This window comes from Heptranchias perlo, chromosome 1 (assembly GCF_035084215.1).
Source record: "Heptranchias perlo isolate sHepPer1 chromosome 1, sHepPer1.hap1, whole genome shotgun sequence".
Taxonomy (NCBI): domain Eukaryota; kingdom Metazoa; phylum Chordata; class Chondrichthyes; order Hexanchiformes; family Hexanchidae; genus Heptranchias; species Heptranchias perlo.
Window position 1 is genome coordinate 122,367,884 of NC_090325.1, and position 15,793 is coordinate 122,383,676.

The 15,793-nt window shown below is 44.0% G+C and overlaps 1 protein-coding gene across 7 annotated transcripts in view; it reads left to right on the forward strand.

Annotated features, from left to right (window-relative positions):
- prdm5 (PR domain containing 5) overlaps positions 1-15,793 on the forward strand; it is a 327,858-nt gene that overhangs the window by 52,003 nt on the left and 260,062 nt on the right. For all 7 annotated transcript variants that reach the window (XM_067990858.1, XM_067990832.1, XM_067990838.1 and 4 more), the window contains exon 7: positions 268-389. In XM_067990858.1, coding sequence (XP_067846959.1) covers positions 268-389 — 122 coding nt within the window. The remainder of the gene's footprint in view (positions 1-267; positions 390-15,793) is intronic.

Here is a 15,793-nt window from a genome sequence, read left to right on the forward strand (position 1 = left end):
TTGTATTGAACCACAGTTGCCCATTTTGTAACCTGTTTGTCCTCTTCTGCTTTCCATAACCGCTTGTTTTCCAACCTGGGCAGCTTGCATGCGAATTAAAACCCAAATAGGAAAGTAACACTGCCTTGCTTCTTCTCCACCCCCATTGGGCAAAGCATGATGGAAGCCAGAGGCTCTGCTGTGTGGCATGTATTAACCCGGTCTGCATGCAGTAGAAAGATGCTACATTTTTATTACATTGTGGTTCTTACCAACTGTCTACCACAGTTTCGAGCAGCATAAGGAAGCCTGCAAAGGAGATGCCAGGTTTGTTTGCAAGGCTGATAGCTGTGGGAAAAGGTTCAAGAGCAAAGATGCTTTGAAGAAGCACAGGGAGAATGTGCACACAGGTAAGAATACTGATCAAAGGAAAGAATTTTCCAAACTCTATGCTTTAAATTGAGGGAATAGTGGCACATTAGAGTACATACAAAAATGTGCAGCCTGGTTTGAGATTTTCTCTTATCTTTTTAAGTGAATACATTATAATTATTTAGTTATGGTTTATAGTCATGGATTAAACCTGACAAAATATTCTTTTAGTTGTGATTCAAACTCCTGCGTGCTGAATGAAGAAAAGTATGTCCTGCAGTATGGGATGTTTTATGTTGCATTAAAACTACTGGTGCTCAGGAATTTGCAATGTTTATTTTCAGGGAAAATTTCAGAGTGGTGGCAGTATTGAAACAAGTGCACATGTACAAGATTATGCAAGTGCAGCTGTTTGAAAGTTACGATCATGATTTTACAACAATAGTGTACGCACAGTCTTGTATATGTGCTGTTCCTTTCAAGCCACATTTGTGACCTTTAAGCTTCTGATTGTGTTTAGTTAGTGTTTAGGGGATGTTTGTCCAGAGTTGGTGTTCAATTTTCATATTTTGTTTGTTGTGTTTTACAGCAATTAAATGATTGTTGCTATTGAAATACATTAACTTGCTGCTATTTGAAAATCATGGATCCTGGCAGGATTTCAGGAGATGCCAACTTTGGTTAAGAGCTGGTCTTGTCACACAGGGGAGGAAAAGGCATATGTTTAGCCATGTTTCCAATCAAAGAAGCACTTCTGTGTCTGAATGAATACTGAGTCTCTTTTGTCCACTGCACTGTATGGACAAGTTTTTCACACCTACTTACAAGAAGGAAGTTGTAAAACACAGAAAAAGTTAAAACTTACAAACAGGAATAAGTTTAAACTACACCACCACAAAAATTTTCCTAATTACATGTGAAAGGGAAATGAGTAAGTCCTTTGTGGGGAGTAAAAATGCCCTTATCTTCAAAATCCAGCCTGATAACTGGAGAGAATCTCGGTAGAAGGGGCAAAAGCGATGCTGTGAAAGGTCTCATCATCCAGCGTGTTGGGCCATGGATAGTGTTTCATACACAAATACTGGTTAATGGCTCCTTCACACTTCCTCATCCCAATCAGTTTCACAGGCAATAACTTGAAAGAAAATCACTTTTCACTCAGTGGTTTGCCAAAGACCAAGTTAGATTTCATGTATTGGTTAAACAGAGTAATAGGAGTCAATCTCAAAGTGAAAATATCGAGGACCGCATTCCACACATGAACAGTCGGGTTTCAGCTTAGCATTTTGATGCCTACTAGATTTGAACCTGTTTTGTTTTAAATATGTGAAATGGAACTCCGTCCTAAAAGAAATCCTGTCAGATTTGAAAAGTGTCTTGAGGGATTCAGTTAGATGATGGAAGACATAACATAACATTCTTACAAGATTTATAGTTATGGAATATATCCCAAATAAGAATTTCAAAAAGTCGTATATTTTTTGTTTCAGCGTGTCCTATAAGAGTTTGAGTAATGGAAAACACTGAAGTCATCACTGCTACCAAAGTACCAAAAGTAACATCAAACAGGACCTCATTAGAAATGTGGGCTTCCGTTTGCTTTGGTGAACTTTGTGAAACTGGATCAGGACAGATTGCTAAGCTGAACAGTATTTCTGTACATTTACAATGGATGCCAGTGCAATAAGCCTGAACCGAAAGAAGATACTGGATGGATGGAAATGGATTACAATCCAGTAACCCAGTCAAAGGTTTCAGCTAATGTCGTAAACCACAAGAGGGAAGCTTGAATTATTGCCTGTAATCCTTTGCCACCCATCCAGTATTTTTGATATTATATGGAATTTCTTTTTAATTTCTGCCGTTTGATAATGTAAAATGATCCAGGACCTAGGAGAATGTTGGGTTGGTGACATAAAATGATGTAAGACTTTAAACAGGAAGTAAAGTCTATGGGGAATATTTTCTGTCTAAAGGATTGCCCCCAGCTTTGTCTGAAAAAAAATTGTAAAAATAAATATTATGTAGAAAATACTGTTGACACTTTGGCTGTCACTCCCACATCAGCTTCTCCATGATGCATAGTATGTTGAGGGGAATGTCTCCCAATGATAAACAATACTTTAGACTGGCCTAGTGAGCTAATCCAGATTTGTATAAACACCTTACTGGCTAGGTATTTCAAGGTATGGAGAGCTTCTGGGGGTTCGTGGCTCAGGATCGGCTTCCACGCTGGTCTGGAGTGCCCTCCCCCATTACAGTGAATGGAGCCACCCAGTTACATGCCCTCTGAGTATGTCACCAAACAACAGAACAAGAAAGGAGACATGAAGGCCTGGATGTTTCTGGGCCAGTCAGTACTTCATTGGTTGCAAAGCGGTCTGGGACATCATGAAGTCATGAAAGGCAATATATAAATGCCAGTCTTTCTTTTTTAAAATGGCAGGGTGGACTTCTGCCCAACTACCTGATCCTGCCAACGCCCAACTGTATTTTCCTGGGGGCGCCTAATTAAGAATGCAGGGCTGGAATCCCGCTGCTGAGTGTCTCTCAGCCAGTGGTTTAGCTGCAGCTGTTAAAAGACTGCTGCAGCTTAAAGAGCCAGAAGGCTTTGGATGTCTTAAGGAGGTAGAGAAAGAGCGAGAGCATAGTGAGAGGAGAAGGTGGATCAGCATCAGCGTGTCTGTTATAGTCAAGGCTCCAAGATCCTTGGAAGTTTCTGTGATGTTGGCAGAGATGAGGACAAAGAGAGGAAGGTTACTTGGAACCCAAAGCAGGAAGCCACAGTAAAGGGCGGTGCCAGCAGTATGAAGGGAGATGACGCAGGCAGTCAGGCCACATCAACCACCCCGTGAACGGCACTACAGTACCAGAAATGTTTTAATGACTTCACCGGATTGGCCAAGGTAAGCCACACTTGATTAGTCAATTACATGCTGAAGTGATGCTGGAAGCACGACAAAGCTCCATACCATCCAAGTCCACACAGTGGAAGTGAAGTAGTGAATAAGACAGTTAATACCTCACCAACACCACCCTACCCTTCCCCCACCCTCCAACAGCCACATATCCTTCTACCTTTATACTGTTCCTTATCCCACTTTCTGAAACTAAGGGTAGTGATGTCTGAGTGAAAGTGAAGAGAATGCAGCATAGCCTATACCTGATAGCATGAGCACAGTGGAATGTCTACAACTTAGTGAGATTCAATTTGAATTAGTTCTTTGTGGGTGACCTTTTCTTTCACAATCAGCGGCAACAACGTGCCATGGGTGTAGGAAGGCTAACCATAAGGTGCTTAAGTAGGAATGAGGAAGAAGCTCTATAACTCTTGGGCAGACACACTGGGGGGGCGGTGGGTCATGGAGAAGTTGGAGGAGAGTGTCAGGTTCAGGTTAGCCATATGATGGATCGGCTGCGGTATTGTTAGTGGTTACGTTCATCAGACATTTGGAGTATTTGAAAGATCTTCCATCATTGCTCAGTGACTTCTTCTGAATCACAAGTGAGAGTGCAGCCTTCTAAAATAAACCACCTTTGTGTCCCACAGATACTGACCCTTTACAGAATGATGGACATGACAAGTAGCCTGGCAGCTCCAGCATGCTCATTCCTGCACCTGCTGCTCTGACTTCATCATGGCACATTACTCATTCAAGCACCAGCCCAGATACACTCACCTGGTGAGACAGGCAATACCTCATAGTGTGAAGCACAGCACCAGTGAGCAGGAGGAGTTGGGAGGGGATGATAACCGGCTGCATCTTCCCGGTAAGGTGTGGGGGGGTGGTGGGGGAGGGTGGGGGAGTGTGTGGACAGAAGTGACTGCCCTTGGTTGAGGAGCCCAGTATTTCAAGGAAGTGTGATTCATGTACAGGCAGTGGAGACAGTCTCCTCTCATATGTTGCAGATAGTGGATAAATTGGAGGAGACTTCTGAGATCGCTGTATCCATGTGATTTATGTCAATTAGTATTAATTGTATTCGGTTGGTGCTTATCAATTGGGAACTCTCTTGTATCAATTTATAAGGGAGCTGATCTAGGGTGTGGGGTGGGTGTAATGTAGAGCTCTGTGAATAAAGGATTGGTAGCAACTGAAGATTAGGCTCTAGTATTCTATCCATCACCACCTGGCTATCCAATTTATAATATCCACAACCCACATCTGCAACACCGTGCAGGAGGTATGTCAGAGAATGCCAAACATCCTGTTGACTGTGGCACTCGAGGGGACTTCTGTGGCACCAGATGGAGGTTCTAATGGCAATTGTTGCTTCTGGAGTGGCAGACAGGATTGCTTCCATAAATGTCCTCAAGAACACCCAAGCTCAGACCTTTCAGACCTCAATTGGGGGACTATTCAATCTGTTGTCATGCAGATCATTAGCCCCACTGCGCCCAGCATAACACAGGAGGAAGCTTCTGTTATGGGCCAGGTAAGCATTGAGCGCACAGGTGACGTGACACTGGAAACAGACCCTGTAAGCTTATCAGCATCACTGAGAAGAGTGCCACCTCAGTCCTCGAGGGCTCCATATGTACAAGCTCCAGCAAGAACTCAATTTTCACTGACGTCTGCCCTTCACAATCTTTTTCTGCTTTTCTGGGACACTGTATTGTCTACAATCCCGTTGCTATTATACAGGCAGTGCTTTTTGGGGGTGGGCACTTGGTGCAAAGACAGGAATATAGTGAGGACAATGAAACCACGCCCTTTCACCTTCAGCTGTGGCTCGAGGTGTACTGGGATATAGCGGGAGTAGAGTATATAAGTAGAGGAAAGTTGGAGTGGTCATTTTTTGGGACAAGATTGGCAGTACGCCTCCCTACCCCATTTCCCTTGCCAGACTGTCTATATACTGCCTGATTACAGGCAGATTTAACCAGGAAAGTCCAGGCTGAAGTGTCCACTCTCCATTAAGGAACAAATTTGATGATATTTCTTGGTAGGGAACATTTCTGTTACTCCTACCCTATTTTTTTTTTTGAACAGAGGTGAGGGATCAGTTTGAACAGAAATTGGTCACTGTCCCCTTTAAAAAGCATTGAGTTGGTGTTGCCACATGATGTTGGGAATCACAGATTGTGGGAATTCTTTTTGGGCGGGTAATTACACAGGAATTGACTGTTCTCTATATAAGACTGTTCCACCCATAGTAGCAATGAGAAATCACAACTGAGTGAGTTTCAAATTTCAGTTGTAATTAAGATGTTTTATCAATAGTTCCTGTTTGGGAGAGAGGAAGATGAAAATTAAATAATACAGGGCTGCTTCTCGCTACTACCTTCCGTCTAGTAGAAGCATGCACGAACTATGGGTGTAATGGATTTCTGCCTAATCCTGGTTGGTAAAACTCTAGGGATTGGAATTATTCCAGACACTGAAGCTTTAGTAAAAGTAGAAAGCTGCAGTTGCACAAATGTCCCAGCACGGCTGAGAATGGATAGGTTCCAACAACAAGCACAACATAGTAAATTACTTTTTTCTCCCATTTTTTTTGTTATCTTGTTTTGTCATTTTATATTACTTCACTTTATTGAGAAGTGTAACCTTGCTTTCTCCAACCAGGAAAGAGACTTGGCAGAAAATCTTAAAAGTGCTGTGTCACCATCTTCATTGAATTAACTTCTGAAAGACGTTCCAGAGGGGTCTGCTCAGAATGTTTAGAAAACAAAGCTATAGGAAATGACTTTAAAATTGGAGCAATCTCAGTCTGAGATGGGAGAAGGCAGATAAAGTTACGTGGAAAGTATTGGTGTAAAAGTACATCTGGGTACAGGGGAGGAGTCCTGGGTCTCAAGTGGGAAAGCCCGACTAGTTTGTATTAGACTGATTCTGAGTGGCCACATTTCTGAAATGAATTTTAGCAAGATTATTGACCTAACACGCTCCTGTTCTCTCTCTCCCTCTGCCGCTCCCTCTCTTTCCACGTAACCCCTTTCCATTCACCACCTCATGTTCACCCCAATTTTTCCAATTAAATGAGTCCAGATTATACGTACTTTATCAGCTGATATCCTCAGTAATATTTCTGATTTTTGTTCACCTTTTCAACAAATTTACATAGAAAGTTTCATGTTATGCTAAAAGACTGCATATTCAAGATTTCACAGCACTCAATAATTTCTGGATATAAAAAAAATGGTGTTATTTGAATATAGGAGGTAAAATTGGTCTTTGCCAGTAGCACAAAATGGGCTCATAGTGAATTGGCAGCCAGTTTTCCATCACTGATTTATTGGGTATGGCATTAAACGGGCTGCCAATTTGCTATGAGCCCGTTTTGCACTACTGGCGTAGATCAGTTTCACCCCCATTTAGTGAGGTTGTCGGACCATGCTTAAAACAGTAAGACTCATTAAACTTCAGTGAGAAAGCACATCATTGTGTGATGTTTTAGGGTCTTTTCCACCCTTTAGTTTTTTTCAGCTCTGTATTTTAGATCACTCTCATAAGTGCGCCCCAACTCCCTGTGCCCTTGAGAGTGTTTTCAATATCCTTCACTTCACTATTGGAGCTGTTTGTTATTGGTTGGGCTCATTATTTTTCTGCTGGACTGGAGTGGTTATTCAGATTGCATCAGCTAACCGTAATGATAGCTCTCCTCTCCATACAGTGTTGCCGGTGTTTCCATGATGCTGAAGTCCAGCGTTTTCACCCGTGTTATAAATCATTTAGCAGATAACCAATAACCAAGGAAGTAAACACACACAACTATCAAAAAACACTTGCACACTCTGCTTTTCATCTTAACGTTTTGCCAACAAATGCACATGCCCAACGACAGTGTCTATTATTCATTTTTATTTGCCAATCAAAAATACAATTATCCACATCTGGATTCTCAATTAGCAACATGTGGCTAGCGGCCTACATATTGGACAACATTGCGATAAGCTAATTTATAATAACTTTTATGTACGCAGTTCTTTTCTTTCTTGTAACCTTTTCTAACTACAGGATCTAACTAGTCTACCTTATCCATGAAGATTCCAATCAGCTCAATACAACTTTACTCAGCTCAACTCTCCTCTGCTAACTCATCCTAATGAACAGTCACAGCCACTTAAATTTCCTTTGAGAGGTTGCCAAAGCTTGTTAGATTTGAATAACTGACAAACAAATTCAAAATTAACTGTCATATTCATAGCAAAACCAATACACAGCATGTGTATATATTTTAAAAATGTAGCTTAGTTCTTCTTTCAAGCCTGTGACCATGGATATAAACTAACAAACTTTGTAACATTTGAATCGTTTACAGGCTGGAACAGCGTTGTGCTCTTGTACTCTTTATGTATTGTGACTGAGCTAAATGGACAGCTAACAAACTAAAACAGGATAGAACTGCATCATTTTTATCACAGTTTGCTTATTCGAATTGGTTTGAAAAAGCTAAATATTTTTGGACTTGTTTGGATTCATGTACAGCCTGCCCCTTTAAATAATTGTTGTGTTTGTGCACAGAGGGGCAAGTATCCACCAGGTTTCGCACTTTCACCTGTACAGATGCTAATGGCTGTTACTGACTGTGAAAGATGGATACATTTAAGTTATAATAGCTTTTTTAGCGGTGATTCATTGATTTAATAGATTGCGTTGATTTTCCTGAGAGAGTTAATGGTGGAGTTTCTGCATCTCTTGCTTCTGATTTATTAGTTAGGGTATGTACCGAATCCTTGTTAGTCTAGTGATGGGGTGGCTGGGGAGGAGGAGAGACACATCTGGCCTCCAGCAGTCTAGCAATGGTTTTTTAAAATCTGATCCCTGCTTTGCCCAGTTGTGATGGTGTGTATGTGATTCCAAGTGGTTGGAGGTACACATGATCTCTGGTAATCTAGTGAAGGGAGTTATTTGTATGATTCTTAGGATTTAGTACTCGGATTGCAGCTTTGGTGGTCTATTTACTGAGGAATATATACATCTGTTCTCTGGTAGTTGAGGTTGTGGGTGGGGGGGGGGGGGTGAATTGTTAATCCATCCTGGTCTCTAGTGGCCTTATAATGGCAATTGGTGTCCTAGTCTCTGCAGTGGCTAAATGCCTGAGTTTCTGCCAGTCTAATGGAGAATCTTCCATGCTCAGCAACTGGCCTTGTGCAATTTGTAGTTCCGAGTTAGATTTGGAGGGTATGATTCATGGACTTTTAATTGAAATCTGAATTATTCAGAATACTCATTCCTAATATTGAATGTAAATGAACAGTAACCATGTGAACTGTTTCAGAAAAAAAATTGGTTAGATCAAGAATGTATAAATCAATCCAATGACCTCACAGAAAAGGAGTAATAAGGAATGGAGAAATTAACAGGAAAAGGATTGGACTTGTGAATGTGAAGATGGAATAAAAAGAGACTTTCACTGTAGCGTCAGTGAGCTGCTACTGGACTTTCTAAATATTGTTTTCTATGATTAGAAACATTGTTCTAAAAACCACAAATAATTTGAAATGTGCAGTTAAATAGTTTATCTTAGCTTTTCTATGATGCTCCTCATTGCCTGCACGGAGAATTAAATGTCAAAAAAATGGAAACAAGGCCGCAAAGAGATAATGTTTGGGCTGATCCTGGCTCCACTGAACTTACAAAGATTGAATGTTTTTCACTCATGTCAACAAAGTTGACTGGAAACCCCTAGTAAACACTGTTTGCTCTCTGGTATAGTGTTCTTAATGTTCCAACAAGAATCTGAATTTAAAAAAAAATATCACAGTAGTCAAGAACATCTTTACCTATCAGTTAATGTAAGTAAAAATGTTAAAGCCTAGCGCTTCCAGTAATTGCTGTACGTTAGATGTAAAATAAATAGGGGAGTATGAAACAGATGCTCATTAGTCCTTGAACTGGAAGCAGGTCTTGGTACTTAGCTGCACGTTCCATCACTCCTTGAACCAGCTAAGAACAGGAAGTGAAATACATCTGGTAACCGACCTTTAATCTGCAATGTAATATTTAGGTACAGGTATAACAAGGGTGTCATGATTAATGGCAGTAGCTGGACAAAATAGATCCAATAAATGGATATTATTATTTAAATGAAGATTTTGAAAAATATGTTGGATATAAATAAACTGCTAATTAAATCACTACATATATCAGAATTGACCTTGGAATCGCTCTTTTGTTGTCATAAGTATTCCTTTTGATTTGTTGGTTTGTGGCCTTTAGTTATTATGTGTGGCAAATGACTTACAGTAGTAGAGCAAGTAAGTATGTGTAAACTGAGAAAAGCAAGCTACACAGAAGCAGATTATTCATTCATCTCATGGCATTTCTTTCAGATTATTTGTCCTTGGTTGCTAACTTTTCAAATGTTTTTATTATTTAATGTAGAATTTATATTATTAAATGTTCTTAATGAGTGATTGAGCTACAGTATCACAAAACCAAATATGTTTAATTTTAAAGTAGATGGTTTGTTAACATTATTATGGATTATAATGAATTGTAGGCTACACCACTAGTAAATACTTTGATATTTTACTCTTGTTAGCACTCCTCTTTGACTGAGAATTGAATTCTGGTGGACATTATTAACAAATAAAATACATACTTCAATTACCTAAGGAAATTGAAGTATTTTTTGCATAAAGAAAGGCTGAACTTTCTCAACAGCTCAGCTGGTTAAATCAGTGAGAGCTCCTGTTCATCCAACTTCTGAGCAACAGAAATCTACTAATTTGAAACAAATATTTTGCTCTTTCCATCCATCTCTCTTTTTATCTCTTTCTTTTCTCAGTGTGCTCCACATCCCCAGATGTGCTTCTAATTGTTGATTAGACTAGGTGGCTCGTGGAGAAAACACCTGAGCAGACTAGATGGGCAGAATGGCCTGTTCTGTGACAGTTTTATCATTCTATGATCTTCGAGTTTGAGTAACCTATGTAAACAATTTCATGGCCAGTCATAACTCCACTGAATTCTTTCAGTAGTGAGCACATTTTGCATCTTTTAGAAGCTGCAAGGTCTTCTATCATAACATAGATTATGGGGCTGATTTTCGGATGGCCGAGCGGGTGCGTTGGGGGCGGGGTGGCTCCTAAAATGGCAGAATCCTGGAGCGGGTTCGGAGCCTGGCTCCAACCCACTGACTTCCGGGTTCCCCAGTGACGCGTTCGGGTGCATGCGCAGCTCCCGAATGCGGGACTCCCACCGGCAATTAAAGCCGGCGGGATGCTGCTTTGCGTAGTTAGGTAGATAGTTGTGGTACTTGACAGACCTCATTGAGTGGAGATTTTGGCAGCGGTGCAATTTTGAAGGATCCTCAGTGTGTTTCCCGTGTTGTGGGAAACACTCCCTGTTGGAGCAGACGTGTTTCAGCCAGCAGCCAGTGGGAGATGCAAAGGATTATTTGACAGATGGGGGGAAAACCTCATTTATTGCAGCAGGGCACTCTGTCACTTCAGACAAAGTTTTGGCTGCAAGACCTTTGTCTTTCTACTCAAAATTCTTAATTTATACCCTAAACTCTGCTGTGCAAACACATTTACCTGCTTTGCGGACTCCCTGAAACTCAGACCGTCAGGATCGGGGGCGCCATAGCTGCATTCATCACTTCATCCGAGGACGAGCAACATCACCAGCCTCGCCAGGCACGCCATCCACCTCCGCCACGTGGAGCTCCACAACACAGTGCTGCGCTACAGGCACCTGCACAACAGCATGGAGGGCAACAAGAGAGAGAGCGACATCGCAGGAGGCACGACCCTCGCCACAGGGTCTACAGACCGAGGCTCAGCTTCCTGGACCTCTATGAGGAGCAGTGCATACGGAGGCTCAGAGTCAGTCGCCAGGTAGTCGCGGACATCTGCAGCCTCCTTCATGCCGAGCTGCACCCGGCTGGCCCGAGCAGCATCTTCTTACCTGTCGCTGTCAAAGTCACCACTGCCCTCAACTTCTTCGCCTCCGGAATGTTCTAGGGTGTCACCGGGAACATCGCTGGGGTCTCGCAGTTGTCTGCACACAAGTGCATAAGGCAGGTCACTGACGGCTTGTTTCGCAGGGCCACACACTATGTCAACTTCCCCATGGATGACCTCAGCCAGACGGAGAGGGCAGTGGGATTCCACGCTGTGACTGGCTTCCTACGTGTGCAGGGTGTAATCGATTGCACCCATATAGCAATACGAGCACCTCCACAAGAGCCAGGACTGTTCATCAACAGGAAGGTTTGTCACTCCATCAACACTCAGCTCATCTGTGACCACCACAAGGGATTCCTTCACGTGTGCGCCAGATACCCTGGCAGCTGCTACGATTCCTTCATCCTCTGGGAGTCCAACATCCCACCCCTCTTCCACGCACCTAACACCCGCAAGAGCTGACTCCTCGGAGACCAGGAATACCCCCTGCACACGTGGCTCATGACACCTCCAAGGAACCCCACCACCGAGCAACAGCGTTGATATAATGACAGCCACATCACTACCAGGTCTACAATTGAGCATGCTATAGGGCTGCTCAAGATGCGCTTCAGGTGCCTTGATCGTTCTGGGGGAGCGCTTCAATATGCACCGGCAGAGTGGGACGCATTATAGTTGTCTGTTGTGCCCTGCACAACATGGCACAACAGAGAGGGGTGCCACTGGAGGAGGCCCCATCCATATCTGCCACCCATATTGAGGAGGAGGAGGAGGAGCAACCCATGGGCAGAACAGCGGCTCACCTGCCTGCTCTTGAGGCCAGGGAGTCACTGATATGTGAACGGTTTTCCTAACATCAGACACTGTGAAACGTCCAGTCCTCACCACCTGGACAGAGTAGCGGCCACACCAGCGACCCCGCCCCCTGCTCAAAATAGTCCTGCAACTACACATACACCCACTGTAGAATGACCCAGTGGGTGGCATCAAGTGTTGGTGTTCATGGTGAACCTCATGAAAGGACCTTATTACACAAGCCAGTCAAGAATGGCCAAGATGTGGCAGTAGTGGTGACAATAATAATATTTAATGTGCCATTAACAAAAATCAAATATAAATAAAAAACATGACAAAGCGTCAAACACCCTTGTGCATCCCCTTTGTGCTTACGAAATCTTCGCCTTACGCTTACGAGTACTCCTACGTGGTGCCTCCCTTGTGGCTGCAGCAGAGGTAGTGGCAGGTTGCTCTTTTTCATGCCCTGACCGATTAGATGCATTGTCCCTACACCCTCTGGGTTCGGTGCCCGTGAGGGCCCCTCCAAAGATTGCTCCACCTGCACCTGTGCAGGGGCAGACTCGGCCAGCTGGAGAGGAGGCAGCATTGCGGGTACTGGTTGAGAGGGGGACAATGGGTGAGACATGGGGGCACTTTGAGTGGCGTCCCCACTTCCATGTCTCCTTGTGCCATCTTCCCTCCCCTGGGCCAGGCCCACATCACTTCTACCATTCTGCTGGACGACAGTTTGGAGGACATGTGTGAAGCTTTGTAAGGCCAGTGCCAGAGTATCTGCCTGCCTGTTTAAGGCGGCAGAATGTTGTTCACCCTGAGTCCGAAGGGCCGTTGTCGGGGCCTCAATGGAATCATTGGTGAGCCATGCTTGAAGCTCCATGGAGGCTAGCCTTCCCTCCATCGCAGACATTCCAACACTTACCCGCGACACTATCTCAGAGATGCCCTCACGTCTCTGTGACACTATCTCAGAGATGCCCTCACGTCTCTGTGACACTATCTCAGAGATGCCCTCACGTCTCTGTGACACTATCTCAGAGATGCCCTCACGTCTCTGTGACACTATCTCAGAGATCCCCTCCTGTACCTGTGCCACCATTCCACTCATGCAGGAGTTGACTGTTCCATCCTCTGCGCGATTGTGGAGAGTGCGCGTGGCACTTGTTCCAGCATCTCGCAAATGTGCTGCTGCCCCTCGATCATTCTGCTTTTCATGGATGGCTCCCAGGGTTCAGCACCTGTGTCCAGCTGAGCAGAGCCTGTAGAAGAGTGCTCCCACCGATGCAGACTCTCCACAACTGCCCCTGCCACCAGTGTCTGCTCGTGCTCACGTGCGTGGTGACTCACCATGTGCAACCCCAACTAAGTGAGGACGGGGACCCACCGAGGTGTGTGTATCTGTGCTGGTGGATGGCTCGCTCAGATGTGACGGTGCCTCCTCAGAGGCTGGCTGGTCCTCTGAGGAATCGCCCTCCGCCATCACAGCGGTCGCTGAAGGCCCTGTAAGAGAACAGAAGGCAATATTAAGCGTGATGTCAGATGTTGAGGTGCTGAAGATGACAAGGCATGTTAACATCATTTGCTATTGTGAGTGCTGAATGTTAAAGTTCTGTCGCTAGCCGTTTGTCAGGTGGCAGTCTCTGCGTCCCCGACGGACAAGCACTCCAGGGTGCGGCTTAATTCAAGAGCCTCCTGCTCCGCGTCTGTGAGGACAACCAGATGTTGCAGCCTCCCTCCAGTCTTCGCCCTGTCCCGTGCATTCTGGGCTGTCTTCTCCTATAAGGGGAGAAAGTGGAGAGGCGTGAGTGAGTGAGGGATGGTGAAATGACCAACTGTTGAATGCATTGGTTTGGGTGAGGCTGACCGTGAAAGAGATGCATCAGAGGGTGAGTATGAGACAGAGCCATGACATTGAATGAGGATTAGGTTGAGTGGTAGTGGTGGGATGAATACTGGGGAGGTGAGAAAGTGCAGGTAAGTTGAGGATGAGGTTTGAGTGGGTGTGAGGAGTGATGTGATGGAGTAGTGTTGGCAGCGCAGAAGGATTTGTGGTGTGGGGACGGTGATGTGGAAGACGGAGTGTGGGAGAATGAGTAAGTGTACACACTTTGGCTGACCTAGTTAGGTCATTGAAGCGCTTCCTGCACTGGATCCATGTGCGGGAGACGTTGCTGCTGCTGGTGGCCTCCTCTGCCACCTTGAGCCAGGCCTTGGTGGCAGAGGCAGGCCACTTCCTCCCGTCCGCCGGGTAGAAAATATCCCTCCTCCTCCTCACCCCATCCAGTTAGACCTGGAGTAAGGCATCGGTAAATCTGGGGGCAGCCTTTCCCCTGGTTTGCTCCATTCTATAATTTTGGTTGTTTGCTGCAGGAGCAGCATTGGAGGACTGCCCCTTTAAATAGGGCTCCTCCAGCTGACAGCCTGTGATGTGGGTGCGCAGCCCGCCTGCTGTGCAGGTTGATCACTGGAAAGCCGGAAGCCACGGTAAGTGGCTTCAATTTACCCGCGATCGCGTGGGGAATGGACGAATTTCACTGGGCGGGTTACCCATGCGCCCAGTTGCCCCCCCCCCCCCCCCCCCCCGCTGCAATCCCGCCTCCCTGGTAATATCGGGGCCTGTATATTTGATTTAAAAGTTCACATGGTTTCTATCATGTGCAATTTCCCAACAGTTATGGAGAAGGTTTGCTGCTCTTTTACAGCCAAACACTCTGAAAAAGAGCAACAGATGTGCAAATAAAGTGACAGTTGATAATGCTGAGTCAAATGCTCAGTCTAATACAGTATTCCTTGCAGTATTTCTCTGAATAAACTAATGACAATGGTAAACTTCTGTATTGATAATGGTGACATTCCTGAAAGAGTTAACATTTTGCTGCCATTGTAGTGAATATAGGGGTCCTGTCAGTTCTGCTCAGTGATGGCAAGCGGGAGTTGTGGGGTTGTTTTCAAACAAATATATCGTTGAGCCATCTTACTCTGTTGCTCTTTTTCAGAGTGTTTGGCTGTAAAGGAGCAGCAAACCTTCTCCATAACTGTTGGGCAATTGTGTTCTTTCAAGTGTAACCAGCCTGTGTAGATAATTCTGATTTACTTCAGAGAAAGATAGCGACCCATTCCTCAAGGATGAGATCTAGGTGTATTTGTATTGCATAAAAGTACAGGAGTCCTGGAATGCTGCAGGATGATTTGTAATAATCTGTAATCTTTGCAATTTAGGACATTTTCAGATGTTACCATGATGAGATTATTTAGCATGCACTGGTTACACCCTAGACCCATTCAGTTAAAGCAAAGGTGGTAGATAGTGATGTAAATGCTCCTTGTCACAGTCTGTCTCATTGTTTTGAGCATTTTAAAAAGTCAGTTATCATGAAAATTATGTTTGTAAAAAGTTTCTCGTTCTGAAATTGTCAGGCCTGAATATTGTAGACCATGGGGTAAATATATAGTACATCAAGTATTACTTGATGTAATTTTTGGGAAAGATTCAAGATATTAAGGGGAACTGATAGGATAGATAGATAGAGAGAAACTATTTCCGCTTGTTGAGGAATCTAGGACTAGAAGACATAGCCTAAAAATTAGGCTATGTCACATCGTTCACCTGACGAAGGAGGAAGCCTCCGAAAGCTTGTGAATTTAAAATAAAATTGCTGGACTATAACTTGGTGTTGTAAAATTGTTTACAACTAAAAATTAGAGCCAGGACTTTCAGGAGTGAAGTTAGGAAACATTTCTACACATAAAGGGTGGTAGAAGTTTGGAACTCTCTTCCGCAACCGGCAG